This window comes from Salminus brasiliensis, chromosome 7, assembly GCF_030463535.1.
Source record: "Salminus brasiliensis chromosome 7, fSalBra1.hap2, whole genome shotgun sequence".
Taxonomy (NCBI): Eukaryota; Metazoa; Chordata; class Actinopteri; order Characiformes; family Bryconidae; genus Salminus; species Salminus brasiliensis.
This window is the reverse complement of record NC_132884.1, coordinates 38642191-38657584: the sequence shown is the minus strand read 5'-3', so window position 1 is coordinate 38657584 and position 15394 is coordinate 38642191. Positions and strand designations below refer to the sequence as shown.

The 15394-nt window shown below is 43.0% G+C and overlaps 1 protein-coding gene across 4 annotated transcripts in view; it reads right to left on the bottom strand.

Moving 5' to 3' along the window:
* cacna2d2a (calcium channel, voltage-dependent, alpha 2/delta subunit 2a) overlaps positions 1-15394 on the bottom strand; it is a 295606-nt gene that overhangs the window by 152074 nt on the left and 128138 nt on the right. For all 4 annotated transcript variants that reach the window (XM_072684877.1, XM_072684878.1, XM_072684879.1 and 1 more), the window contains exon 4: positions 9420-9479. In XM_072684877.1, coding sequence (XP_072540978.1) covers positions 9420-9479 — 60 coding nt within the window. The remainder of the gene's footprint in view (positions 1-9419; positions 9480-15394) is intronic.

The following is a 15394-nucleotide window of genomic DNA, read 5'->3' as shown; positions in this document are numbered from 1 at the left end:
GGTTACCTGCACAAACAGATATCCTCCTAAAATAGCCAAATCTAAAAAAAACCCACTTCAACTTCCAAAAATATTAAGCTTTGATATTTGAGTCTTTTGGGTTGATTGAGAACAAGTTGTTGTTCAATAATAAAAAGAATCCTCTCAAATACAACTTGCCTAATAATTCTGCACACACTGTACTGTAGTTACAAAAGAAACCCTCTAAGGTCCTGTAGTTTTTTTTAAACAACCCTCCCACCTTCAGGATACACCATCAGAAGAGACGTTTTCTAGTCATTAAACTGTAAGATCACACTCATGAACCTGCTGCGGCACCACTGGAGGAGGTCAGTAGGCATGTGTACGATCGATGTGGCAATGGTTACATGTTTTATTTGGGTTGGAGTTCCCCTTTAAGACGTTTAGCAATCTATGACCTGAGCTTTCTGTTCTGGAGGCCTATCAGTGGTTTGCAAGATATCCCCCTGATAAACCCTTCTCGACCTGCTCAACACATTTTCATAACTGAAAGCACTGCTCAGTCATCAGCTACTGTGGTCGTCTCCTACAATGGTCTTCTGGGGTCTTGCTGGCATTGACACATCGTTAGCACTCATTTACAGAGACAATGGCAACATCCAGAGACATCTCTAGGGCTTGTTAAGCTGTCTTGTGCAAGAACCAATCATACAATAGCACAACAGACCAAGGCACTCAGCACCCTACAGTCCAATTAGGAAATAAAGGGGCTGTTTTAGGACCGTAATACCTAGGATAGACGTAATTGGTGTCATATTAAAGCTGATATTCTGCACTATAACCCTATAGTCAGCCTTAAATCCAATGTACTGGAGTATAGAAGGAAAACAAAGGGAATTGTGCCCATCCATCCAATTACCTTTAGGCTGCACTCATTCAATTATATCCAATTAGTCATATTTCGTTCCCAATATGACAGCAAGACACGTAATATGATGCTGTTGAAAGGACTAGATCATGACTTAGTGAATATGATTCTGGAGCAGATAAACATGAACCGACTGGCACCATGCTGCCTAATCCAGGCATGGGCTAGAGGGGTATAAAGCCCCCCAGCATTGCGCTGTGGAGCAGTGGAAGAACTGTGTTCTCTGGAATGATGATCCCCAATATTTCTGGGATGAGTTGAGAAGGTGGGGATGAGGAGGGATGGTGAGCATCCACCATCCATAGCCCCATTAATGCTCTCATCACTGAACGCAGTGAAATCCTCACAGCAATGGTCCTCCAAAATCTAGTAGAAGCCTTTTTCCATGGACAGCAAAGGCAGTTATTCCAGCAACTCTTTTCAAAATCAATGATTTCAGAAGAAACCATGGATAAGCAGGCGTCCCAATACTTTTGTCCGTTTTGTGTGGTAAATGGTTACAGCTCAAATGATAATAATACCAAGGAGATTATTATTATTGACATATCTGAGGCTGGTAGGTGATTATGCTCTATTAAGGGAATTGTAGTCTTTCACAGCTTTTCTGTAGTTCTCTTACAGACAAATTCCGAGCCTCCCACGTTAATCAAAAGAAAAACAGGTCACAAACCAAACCTGACGGAGCGACGGGGCCCAAACGACCTTGAGAAATAAGACGCAATAAACCACTTTAATATCCATTTCACACGCTATTGCGTTCAGATGGATTTAAAAGGGCCTCGGCTCCACTCCTGCTGCTGATATTACAGCGCCTGCACAGAGCCCTCGCACACAACGGCCCACTGTAGCGGCCTTAATGGCCGACCGACACATTCGTTACAATGGCTGGACTTAAGAGGTGCTGGGACACGCAGCCATGGAGAAATACATAACAGGCCAAATCAAACAGGTCCAAACGATCTGGAATCACAGCAGATCTCAGCTACGGCTAAAGGGGGGATCGTTATAGCTAGCGTCACGACTCACGATGATTTTCCAGCGCTTAAAAAGACGGAAATCGTGGAGTTCAGCGATGTCTGTATATCTATAGTGGGCAGTGGTGGCTCAGCGGTTAGAGCGCCGGGATATCGATAACAGGGTTGTGGGTTCGATTCCCGGGCTCGGCAAGCTGCCACTGTTGGGCCCTTGAGCAAGGCCCTTTACCCTCTCTGCTCCCCGGGCGCTGGAGTTGGCTGCCCACCGCTCTGGGTGTGTGTGTGTACTCACTGCCCCTAACACGTGTGTGTGTGTGAGTGTGTGTTCACTACCAGATGGGTTAAATGCGGAGGACACATTTCGCTGTACAGTCCACACTGTACAGTGACGAATACGTGCACCTACCTATAAAGCAGTGGTGTGTGAAACTAACAGGGTTATGAACTTTAATGCTAACTTTAAAAATCCATGAAGTGACAGAAAACACTGATAAAAAAAGACAAAAGTATTGGGACACCTGCTCTTCCATTGTTTCTTCTGAAATCAGGGGAATATAAAAAATGTGTTTACCCTGTTTCTACTGTCCAGTGAAGAAAGCTTTTACTGGAGCATTGCTGTGAGGATTTGATTGCATTTAGAAACAGGAGCGTTAGTGAGGTCAGGATGCAAATAGTAGTATTAGATGGTGCACCAACCATTAATCCACAGCTCTTCTACTGTTCCACAGCTTAATGCTGGGGGCTTAACAATGTCTGGCTGACATTAGGCAGCATGGTGCCAATAGGTTCATGTTTATGTGCTCCAGAGAGTCCTATTATATTGGCAGTACTTCTCTACAGGGGCTAGACAAGCTGTGTCTGAGTGCATTAGAACGTGTGTCAGCAATTGGAGCAGCTTAAAGCAGCTGAATGCATTCATATAGAAGGGGTGTCCACAAACATTTGGACATATAAGTTGTGTATTAATGTGTTGTTAAACAGGATTGACTGTGTGTGTGTGTGTATGGTAGGTTCAGTGTTTGGCCCCTGGGACAAGTGTAAAGGGCAAAACAATGACTTATGGAATTAATGACTGAGCAACCTTGGTAGTTGCTACAGCAACAGCTGCCACTGAACTCTAGGAATAGGCCAGTGAGGTCACCTGTGTTAGCATGGTGAGCAGATGGGCCACACCAGGTAACAGCAGAGTAAACACAAACACAAACACACACACACGCACACACACACACACTCGTACCCTTCTGGGCTGTGTCAATTACTGAAATAAGCTCAATTATTACACAAAAAATTACTAAAGATTTGCTCCATCAATCTGCAGTGATCAGTGATCACTTCCTGACGTGTTTAAGATGGTAGTAACTTCAGGCTCCTGCAGATGGCTAAGATGGTACAGTACAGTGAGGGTCCCGCTGGATGTGTGGAAAATGGGTCACAAAGCAGATACAGTTGATGATTGGCTAAAGGAGTTACTGCATTTGGGCGTATCAAAGGCCACAGTGTGAAGGAAGTAGCTGAATCTGCAGGTGTATGGAAGCGTACGGTCATACGGGGCTATCAGCAGTGGCAGAAACTCCCAGCCTACAGGGCTTTCTTGTAACAGGACCCACCACTGCAACAGCAACAAGCCAGCTGGTGAAATTTCCTCCCTCCTGGATCCTCCTCCATCAGCTGTGAGTGGTATTATTATTATTATTATTATTATTAGTTGGTTACAGAGTGGGGTCAGGGCCGAGTGCTGAGCTCCTCAGAGCAGAGTGCAGAAAAGCCTCCAACTGACTCAATAACTGCAGAGCTCCAGACCTGCTGCTGTTAAAGCTTAGAGCAATGGGGGACCAGCTCTATATTAATGCCTATGGGTTTAGAAGGGGAGGCCAAAAAAAAACTCACGTAGGCGTAATGTGAAGGTGTCCCAATACTTTTGTCCACATAGTGCATCTGCAGTTTATTCATTGTGCTGCATTTTGTCACTGTCATGCACAAACCTTGCATTTTTCACTTTTTGACAATTTTCGAATCTGGCAGTGGTTCTTTACATCGTATTAGAATTTAATGATGAACCGACCAATAGAAATGCTCCAAAATGACCTGGAATAAAATCTTTTTACATTGACTTCCATTGAACTTTAAGAAGGTTTTTTCCTCCTCCTGTAAAGTTCCACAGATACTTATTTTTGTAATGCTGAGCCATCAGCAGTTATGCACATTAAAAAATGTCTATCTGCATCAACCTGCAAATCTCTCTCTCTCTCTCTCTCTCTCTAGTTCTGTGTGTCTTTCCCTCTGTCTCTCTTTCACTGCTTTAAGATGCTTTCCGTTTTGCGCCCCTAATGTGCCCAAAGAGCATGGAGGCCTAATCTAATTACAGTGTCAGTCAGTAGTCTTCAGCCAAAAAGAGGAACGCAGTGAGAAATATGCCAAACAGAGAGAGAGATAGAGAGAGAGAGAGAGAGAGAGAGAGAGAGAGAGAGAGAGAATCTCCACATAGAGCTGTCCTCAGTACTCAGTAAAGGACGTGGCGTAGCCCCCTCCCCATCCTTCTCTCTCTCTCTGGTGTGTGAAGGTGCTGAGATGGTTTGGGCACAGGCCCCTACAGTGCTTCATTACCTGGGCTAATTATAAAGGCAAATGAAATCAGCCCGCAATACATTATTAATGCCCGTGCTACCATTAGGATTCATTTGCAGTGTTTGCAACAATATGACATTTTCAAACTGTTTTCATGGCTGATTAGAAATGAGGCCTGATAACAGAGAGAGAGAGAGGGAGAGAGAGAGAGAGAGAGCAAACCAGGGAGGGAGGTGAGAGAGAATGCCAGGAAGGAAACAGAAGAGGAAAGTACTGAAGGACAGGAGATATAGAGAGCGCAGGTCTGCTTTTGACAAATATCCCAATTAAGGCCATCACAATTTACTGATTAATCTCAATGATATGATTTTAATAAAAAAAATAATGCTAAAAAATTTAAAATCATTAAAAACCATTTAGCACTTTTTGTTTTTTCAGAGTAAGATGGGAGAGGATGTTACATATTACACATATCTATCTATCTATCTATATATATATATCTATCTATTTATCTATATCTATCTATCTATATATATCTATCTATCTATATATATATCTATCTATCTATCTATCTATATCTATCTATCTATCTATCTATCTATATATATATATATATATATATATCATATTTCAGTACTACACAATAATTAATTGGCACTGTCATGCAAAACTTTTTTTTTAATAATTAATTTTTAATTTTAGCCCATTTTCGAACTAATTTGAAAGGCCAATTACCCAACCCCTGTGCATGTGAACTCCCCGTATCACTAGCAATGCCCCCAACACTAGGACTAGCACATGAGACTAGGATATCTCTCCTTTCTCACATGTGAACATAGCCACCACCTCTTTTCAACCTGCCACTGATGCAGCATCACTAGGTGGCCAGTGCGCTCGGAGGAAAGCGCAGCCCCCCAGCTCCGATACAACAGCTAACACACGCCTGTACTGACCAACATCACTCCCAGTGCCATCAACCCACCCCTGAGAGAGCAAGACCAGTTGTGCTCTCTTAGGCTCTGGCTGCTGATGTCGAGCAGCAAGACCTCGGATCAGTGCCTTAGTCCGCTGGGCCATTCAGAGCCCCCATGACAAAACGTTTTGACTTGTTCTTTATATTGTGTCCAACTTTTAAGTTGAATGGACCAATAGAAATACTCCAAAATGACTTGGAATAAAGTGTTTTAACATGACTATTTATTATTTAACCTTTAAAAAAAACCCTTAAACCATGCACAAAGGCTCGTCCTCCACCCTCCACTATAGTGATAATTAACATCAGTCTTAAAGGCCCTAAAATTGAACCCTGTGGAACTCCACAAAATGTACTACACAGTTACAAAATATTGCAAAATAACTGTACATTCTGCATCAATTCTCAATTATTAATTTCTCAATTAATAGCAGAGAAATAACACAAGGTTTTATTGTCATATACAACTGAATTACTAGTAACATAACTAGTTTACCCCTTAAACAGCCCGTGTCCCGTCGGTGGGTTGAAAGTGCTTTTACAAACTTCTATTACTAAAGAATAGCCCCACCAGTTTGCACAGAAGTCCCTGTAGTTACTCAGTAATACACCTTAGTGTGTGATAAGCCTTCCTGCAGTAAGAGGTTCATTACTAATCTAATTTATGCTGATAGTCATAATCAAAATATAACAAATTCTACTTTATTTATTTATTATATACAGTCACATGCTAATGTTTGAGCACTTCTGGTCTACAACCAGCACTGCTGCCAGCGGACCACATAGACACACACTTAAACTACACACACATTCAGGAAATAGAGGTCCCGCAATATAAAAATACAATGTGCAATAGCCCCCCCCCCTCCCGACGTGCAATTAAGAGTTAATTTGCAATTTCCTGTAAATAATCTGTAAATAATATAGTTTTTTTGACTTCTATTATTTATATTGTGTATATATTGGTCATTTGTCTAGTGTCTTGCTATCCCTTTGCTGCTGTGGCACTGTGAAGTTCCCCACTGTGGGACTAATAAAGAATTATCTTATCTCTCATCTTATAAGAATTTTTTTTAATGTTTTTTTTTATTTTCTTGGTGTAAATATGGTCACATCCTCTTTAGAGACATACCTCTGCAAACTATACAACACAATGACTGTTCATTTGCTTTTCTAATACATATATGAAAATGTAAAACATAAAATATGGCATTTACAAAGATTACTGCACATTTAAATGTCAGGATTTATTTTCCTCCTCTCAGCTCCTCAATCCTCTCTCTGTTCATCAAGAAGGGTTAATTCAGTTCAGGCTTAAAGCAGAAGCCACCCACAACTCCAGCCCAAGTCCTAATGAAATGTCTAATATATTTAAATTGGGTCTTCCCAGTGTCTTCCTGGTAGACCCCCCCCCCTCCCCCCCATCACAGAAGAAGTGAAGGCCATGATCATTCATCAGTCAATAGGAGCTGAAGCAGGGCAGGTGGATCCTTGCCCTTTTCACTTATGTCTGTACAGAAGAACCACTAGCAGGCCCGGATTACTCCATGGGTTTTTCCCATGGGAGTAAAAGTGTTGCCTACTAGCTTCTAGCCATTGTTAGCAGCATCAGCACAAATGGCTAATGGCTATAGCCAACTATTCCTTTAACTCTCCAGATCACCCAAAAGTAGTGCTGCTCAGCTCTTGCATAACTAGCTAGAACATTCTGCACATCTTCATGACCATTCCAAAATGTAGCCAGGTAAGACCCCAACAACAGACGAGACCACTCGTCACGTCTGCCCTCAAACACGCCTATAAGAAAGCCTCCTCATGCATATATGTTTTGTGGTCTTTGTGAACACAGCCTCATATTCTAAGCTCACACTCCATGAGTGTGTTCCTGCAGAGCTCTAGGCGAAAGATGTTTGGGGTCTGTGGTTTCCCACCCAAAGCTGCATGTGTGCAGGGTGATAGGCAGCACACTCCTCCCTCACCATCACCCCCCTTCTCCACCCCTGCGAGTGCGGTGGCTAAGCAGGCATGAACAGTGATGGGCTCTCTCGGTGAGGAGGTCTCATAATTATTAGTTTTAGAGTCTTTTCTCAAATATCCCGCGGGAGCCACGGGGTTAAAATTCCATTTGTAGGAAGTGTAGCATGACAGCAAGCGCCGTCTCCCTGGAGACAGCCGACACCGTACGGCGAAGTGTGTGTGTGTGTGTGTGTGTGTGTGTGTGTTCAGCTGCAGCATTAGCTGATATAAACATGCAGGCCTCTGTTTTGTTTCTGAGAAGGTCACATACGAACCACTGGTCCCACTGCAGAACCTTTGTAGATGCCCCCCCTAATTCTAACTATAGCCTTAAACTCTACCTGCAACCTAATCCTAGACCTAAACCTAAGCTTGTTCAGTAACACTGTACAGAATCAGCTGAGCTTTACCAGCAGGTTCTTAAGGTGCAGATAAAAAACATCTTATTTAGAATTCATTGTATTTGTGATGTCACAAAAAATGAATAATTTGCATATATCCACTATTTCAGCCAATAGCAGTTTAGCTCCACCCATTAGCACTACATTTTCCTGAGTGTTTTTGAATGTTTCAGCTTGGACTGTTTTTTAAACAATGCTCAATACAGGGCAGCCAATCAGAGCAGCCAGATCAGTCACAAATATCAGCCTTAAAGGAACAGTAACCAAAAAAAACTGTTTGGTTCCAAGGGACAATGGAAAGCTGAATAATGGTGTAAAATGAATTGTGATTTATGTTTTTATATTTTTCATTTGTTTATATTTTTAATACATAAAGACACTCAAATGTCATAAGTGGATATCAGGGAAAAAACAAAAGCATATGGGCCCTTTAATAGTTTGAACATCTGTAGAACATCTGTAGAAGAATCCCACTGGGACGGAACAGTTGCTAATCATACTATTTTAAAGTTAACGACAATGACGTACAGCGATCAGCCATAACATCGCAATCAGAGCAGAAACAAGGAGGTGGTTTTAATGTTATGGCAAAGCATTGGGGTGTTTCTCAGAAGTACAAACAAATTCTCAATCTGGTGTAGTAGGTTAGGTTTAGGTTAGAATTAGGTTTAGACACAGTCGATTAAGTTTAGGCTTGGGTTTGAATTAGGTTTAGGTGTAGTAGGTTAAGTTTAGGTTAGGTTTAGGTTAGAATTAGGTTTAAGTGTAGTAGGTTAGGTTTAGGTTAGAATTAGGTTTAGATACAGTACTTTAAGTTTAGGCTTAGGTTTGAATTAGGTTTAGGTGTAGTAGGTTAAGTTTAGGTTAAGTTTAGGTTAGAATTAGGTTTAGGTGTAGTAGGTTAAGTTTAGGTTAGGTTTAGGTTAGAATTAGGTTTAAGTGTAGTAGGTTAGGTTTAGGTTAGAATTAGGTTTAGGCGTAGTAGGTTAGGTTTAGGTTGGGTTTAGGTTTAGGTGTAGTAGGTTAGGTTTAGGTTGGGTTTAGGTTAGAATTAGGTTTAGGCGTAGTAGGTTAGGTTTAGGTTGGGTTTAGGTTTAGGTGTAGTAGGTTAGGTTTAAGTTAGGTTTAGATTAGAATTAAGGTTAGAATTAGGTTTACATACAGTAGGTATCTAAGTAAGTTTAGACTGTTTAGGCTAGGTTAGGTTCGGGTTTAGGTTTCATCATGCTACATTCGATCGCTCGCTTTCCATCGGGATCCAATATTTCACATTCCACTACAGGAGATTCATCCCAGGGTCCTGTAAAGCTCTATCAACCTCACAACACTGGCTACAACAGAAGCCTTTTATAGGTCAATGCTGTACTCCGGGCTCTGAAGGGACAGCTGCGACCAGATGTTTAAAATATATTTGAAACAATAATTAAAAATCCATCATTTCTCCTAAAAGGCATCACTAATCTTCACCATGCCATCTGAATAATGTCTGAATCAATACACTGAGCCGACGATTAAAATGAGTCATTCTAATTCATCACAGCGGCTCCAGGCTACACGACAGCGAGACGGGAATAGAAACCCGCAAATATAAACCAGCTTACCTTGATGCTGTCCTGCCAGGGATGCTCCATCTGTATCTGCTCCGCCTCTCTGGCCAGCCTCTGCAGGACAAAAGAGGTCAAAAGGTCAGGAATTAGGGTTCAGTTGGCCTATATTCAAAACTGGGCTTTTCGTGCTATTATTCTACATGTAGAAGCAGAAGAACCCTTCAAGAGAGAACCAACCAAGAAAGAAGTGCAAGAAAATATGATGGGGACACAATTGCTGAAGCAGAAATGCACCCATTGTTGACACAGATGTGCAAATGCACACACAAACAGCTTCCTGTAGAGAAGTCCTGCCAATAGAAAACGACCTACTGGCACCATGCTGCTCAATGCCACCTTAGCTAGAGGGGTATAAAGGCCCCAGCATTGAGCTGTGGAGCAGTGGAATGATGATGGAGTTGAGGATGGAATGGGGTGGTGATCCCTCATCCAATATCCTGACCTGATTAATGCTCTTGCATTCAGAGATGCAAACAAATCCTCACAGCAATGCTCCTCCAAAATCTAGTAGAAAGCCTTCTTCCCTGGACAGTAGAGGCAGTTACTCCAACAGAAGCAGGACTAACTCTTTTTAATGCCCTTGATTTCAGAAGAAACAGTGAACGAGCAGGTGTCCCAATACTTTTGTCCATTTAGTGTATCAAATATTTCTCTGTAAATGCCCTCATTATTTCTTAGAAGCATTTTACATGACAAACCCCTTAACTCTCTCAAACAGATCTAATGGAATCTCAGGCTAATTAGCATATTTTTAGCAGATTTTTCATGCATTACATAAATCGATAAAGCGACCAATAATTAGAGTGCGACAAAGAGCGGGGTCTTTAGTCTGCATTTCTGTAGACAGCGAGGGACTCAGCTGTGCCGACAGGCAGTGGAAGATCAAAACAGGTGGTTCATTTTCTTCCCTCTCTCTCTCTCTCTCTCTCTCTTATTTTCTCGTGCCCTCTTCATAAATCTCTCAGCCAGGATCTGCTGGGCTGTGTCCAGACTCACCCACTCACACCTGCCCCCTTGTCACCTACCTGCAAGGGACCAGGGTGCTAACTCCCACTCGCCAGCACGCGCCCAGGCAGCGTTCCAACAGCCACCTGCGCTCCCCTCCTCGCTCCGTGCTCGCTAATCACAGAGCGTCGTGGCCCTGACACTTATACTCCAAGAACAAGTCGGCTGAATGAGGCTTTCACGCCGCTAATTGCCCACGGAGATGTATGCTAAGTTCTAGAGATATATATGCCAGGCTTTTGTCTGCAGCCTGAACGCCGTCCAGAGCAACGGTTTATACGCAAAATAAATTGCGCAATGTTACCGAAATAGCTGCCAAGCCAGCGTTCCGGCGAGCGGGGCTAATTTAAGGGCAGCTACGTTTTAATGGTGTGGCCATTAGGAGTAATGTGCATTGCAAACGACATCCCGTTCCCGCGGGCCAATTCTCACTGTATTAAAAAAATTATAATAAAAAAAACTGAGCGAGATTGTTTCTGACACCCAGAAGGCGCTGATTACGTTTCCACACTTTGGAGACGCTGGATGGAGATGGAGACACGGATTCGGCCAACCTGTCAATGCCTTTTAAGTGACCTATAATCGGCATGCTGGTGTTTTTTAACAGATTTAACAGATTTCAGGCGCCATCTGATTGGTGCCTGAAACTGGCATGAAATGCTTAGCACTTTGGGCCTTTTCCGTGTGAATGTGTGTGCGTGTGTTTCAGCGTGAGATCGGCAGTTTCAGTAGCTACGTAGCTAAACAGTCAACTCGAAGCTAAAGTGTTGGGAAATGTTAGGAAGGCGCTGTGCTAAAGTGCTAAACTGAGACGCTGCTGTTTTTACACGAGCTAAGACGATGCACGGGCCGATGCAGACAGCCAACTATGGAAAGACACAGGAGCTGCTTGTCTGCTTGTCTGCATGGAGGTCATCAGTGTTCTTCACGCAGCGCTGCAGCGCTTTTCATTCCAATCAGGCCGACGCTCACCTGATCGCACTTGTGCAATTAGCAGGGAGCTCCTGTTTGCTTGGACTGAAAAGCTGTAGTCACACAGGCCCTCTGTGGACCAAGCAAGTGACCCCTGTGCTCGAGCAAACAGGCCGGAAACGTTCAGTCAAAATTCAACGCATGTCCAAATGTTTGTGGACACCCCTACTAATGAATGCCACTGTTCGGCTACTTTAAGCTGCACCCAAGTGCACACCCGTGGCATGTCTGGTGGTTGTAGAGAAGTATTGCCAATATAATAGGACTCTCTACCTTTAGTAATATTTAAAGTGAAAGTGTTGTTGTAAAAGGGTGATCAAATGTTCTGCAAAGCTGAAACTATGTAAAATGATGAAATAAATAAATAAATATTTATTTAATAAATTATTACAATTTTAAAAATAACATCAATTCTGCCTGGGGAACAGAGAATAAATAAATAAACATGAACCTATTGGCAACCTGTCAAATACTGGCATGGGCTAGAGGGGTATAAAGCCCCCCAGTGTTCTCTGGAATGATGGATGGTGCTCATCCAATATTTTTGGAATGGGACTCTGTCCAACGGGAAGTTGGGCATGAGGTGAGGTGGGGTGGTGATTATCCAACATCCTGATCCCAACATGAGAATGAGAATGTTGTGGGGCAGTGGTGGCTCAGCGGTTAGAGCGCCGGGTTATCGATAACAGGGTTGTGGGTTCGATTCCCGGGCTCGGCAAGCTGCCACTGTTGGGCCCTTGAGCAAGGCCCTTTACCCTCTCTGCTCCCCGGGCGCTGGAGTTGGCTGCCCACCGCTCTGGGTGTGTGTGTGTACTCACTGCCCCTAACACATGTGTGTGTGTGTGTGAGTGTGTGTTCACTACCAGATGGGTTAAATGCGGAGGACACATTTCGCTGTACAGTCCACACTGTACAGTGACGAATACGTGCACCTTTATCCTTTATCCTTTAGAATGCTTGTGCCGCTAAATGCAATCAAATCCTCAGAGCAAGGCTCCTACAAAAGACAACCTTCCTCCCTGGACAGTAGAGACAGTTTCCCCAACAAAAGCAGGATCAACTATTTTTAACACCCTTGATTTCAGAAGAAACCATGAAAGAGCAGGTGTCCCAATACTTTTGTCCCTATAGCGTATCTGTAGAGATAGAACCACTATCACGACCGCTGTACATAAATCAAGTCTGTTTGACTGTAAATGTTGACTGCCGACCAAAATACGAGACACACAATTGGCATTGATCGGCTGCTGACCTCGCCGCATATGCAATCATCCAAATTAGAGCTGAAAATCTGCTCGGCTGCTATTCCTGGATGCGATGCGGATGCTTCGTTAGAAAACATCAGAAGTGTGAGAAAGTCAGACTTGACCGCCTATCTAAGCACAGATTTTGAACACGATTTGGCACAAGCATCTCAAAACTTTACCATTTGAAGCTATATTTAGTGTCTGAGTGGAGACAGAAACTCCTACAGACACGTCTGATTAGCGCTTCACGTCCGACCTGCTGAAATTCTTCTTTTCGGAAAAGAGCCGAGATTCCACAGTAAGCAAATGCCTGCTGTGAGAAGTTAATGTGGGGTCAAACTCATTTAAAGACAGGACTATTAGGACTGATGCATTTTTTTTCAGCTGACATTTAGAGATCATTACTCTATTGATTCTTGTCCAGTAAGCCTTACTTGTGGGATAGCCCTAATTATAGATTTCATTACTGTGTACAGTTTAACAGTAATGACATTCGCCTTCATTATTCAAAACCTGAAGCTGTATATTTACTGCAGAGCAAGGATGCCCAATCCTGGTCCTGGAGATCTACTACTACTACTATACCATGAGCTCAGATCCAACCTGCCTGGTTCTAATATTCAGATGCTCCTAAAGGCCTTAATGACCTGTTAGATTACATTTGACCCTTCAAGTATGGCTCAGATTGACCTGCCTACCTTTAAGATCCATTGACAAGCATCCAGGCTTTTATCTGTCCTGAAAATGTTCTATTGATGATCTACTGATATTCAGTACATTTATTATTGTTACACCGACTAGACATATTGTCTTCCGTTAAACAGAACCTAAACCCTAACCCTAATCTCAACCTTAACCAAAAATCTAACCCAACCTTACCCTTACCTAATCGTAACCCTGGTCCTAATCCTAACCTTAACCTCAACCTTAAAACCCAATCCGAATCCTAACCTTCATCCTGGCCCTAATCCTAATCTTAACCCCAACCATAAAATCTAATCCTAACCATTAATCTGGGCCTAACCTTAACCTAAACTTCAACCCAAATCCTAATCCTAACCCTCATCCTGGTCCTAATCCTAACTCTAACCTCAACCTTAAAACTAATTCTAACCTTAACATCAACGTAAACCCTAACCCTAACCCTGGTTCTAATCCTAATCTTAACCTTAACCTTAACCCAAAATCAAATCCTAACCCTGGTCCTAATTGTAATCTTAACCTCAAATCAAAACCTTAACCTCAACTCAAAACCTAATCCTAACCTTAACCTCAACTCAAAACCTAATCCTAACCTTAACCTCAACTCAAATCCTAATCCTAACCCTGGCCCCAATCCTAACCTTAACCTCAACTCAAAACCTATTCCTAACCCTGGCCCTAATCCAAATCTTGACCTCAACCTTAAAACCTAATTCTAACCTCAACCTCAACCCAAAACCTTATCCTAACCCTGCTCCTAATCCTAATCTTAACCTCAACCTAAAATCTAACCCCAACCCTGGTCCTAATTCTAATCTTAATCTCAACCTAAAACCTAATCCTAACCCTCATATGGGCCCAATCCTAACCTTAAAACCTAATCCTTGCCCTAATCCAGGCCCTAATCCTAACCTCAACCTTAACCCAAAATCGAATCCTAACCCTGGTCCTAATTCTAACCTTAACCTCAACGCAAAACCTAATCCTAACCCTGGTTCTAATCCTAATCTTAACCTTAACCTTAAACCAAAATCGAATCCTAACCCTGGGCCTAATTGTAATCTTAACCTCATTTAAAAACCTAATCCTAACTCTGGTTCTAATCCTAACCTTAACCTCAACTCAAAACTTAATCCTAACCCTGCTCCTAATCCTAACCCTCAACCTTAAAACCTAATCCTAACCCTCGTCCTGGACCTAGTCCTAACCATAACCTCAACCCAAAACCTAAAACCCTAATCCTAACCCTCACTCCGCCCCCTTAATCTCAGCCTAAGCTCCAGTTCCAGACTGGCGTCAGCAGCAGCAGGTCTATAGCAGCAGCTGGCTGAGGGTGCTGAGCTGGTCTTTATTAGAGCTGTCAGATGATCCATGATTCCTCAGGTGAACGTCTACAGATCTGAACCGGGACTCCAAGTAAAGTGAAGATCTGCTGGATTCAGTAGAGGTCGTCAGTGAAAGTCTCCATCACTGATCTTGATGTTGTTGAGATGTTACTGAGGTTCTGGTGAAGGCTCAGTTAGTCTGAAAGGAGCCCCCCAAAAGTGTCACAGAGAGGAGCGTCTGGCCAGTTCTCTGTGAAAGTTAAGACAATTCCTTTATCAGTCTGTCTGATCTGTGTTCCACACATACTGGACTCGCTTCCCCGTCCCACTCCTGTGTCCCCTTGCGTCCCTCTCCCTCTCGCGTCTCCCTCTCCTAGTTCTCTGCTAGAGTTCTCCATCTTGTCTCCATCAGACAGTATTTTGTCTTACTGTTTGTGTGTGTGTGTGTGTGTGTGTGTAGCAGTATCTCTAGGCTGACACACAGGTCTGGGCCGGACGGCCATGTGTCTTCATGTGTCGGCCGCTGTCTCCCTCAGCACAGAGGATAAATGGAGCTAACCCGAAGTGTATAAATCAGACGGAGGGAGTGAGAGCAGAGCGGAAGGGAGAAGTGTGTGTAAGATAAACTGCAGATTAGCTCAGGCTATTATAGTCCTGTACGACTCGCACTGCAATAGACACCTCACCGTTATCAAGACCAGGATTACAGAGTGTAGCA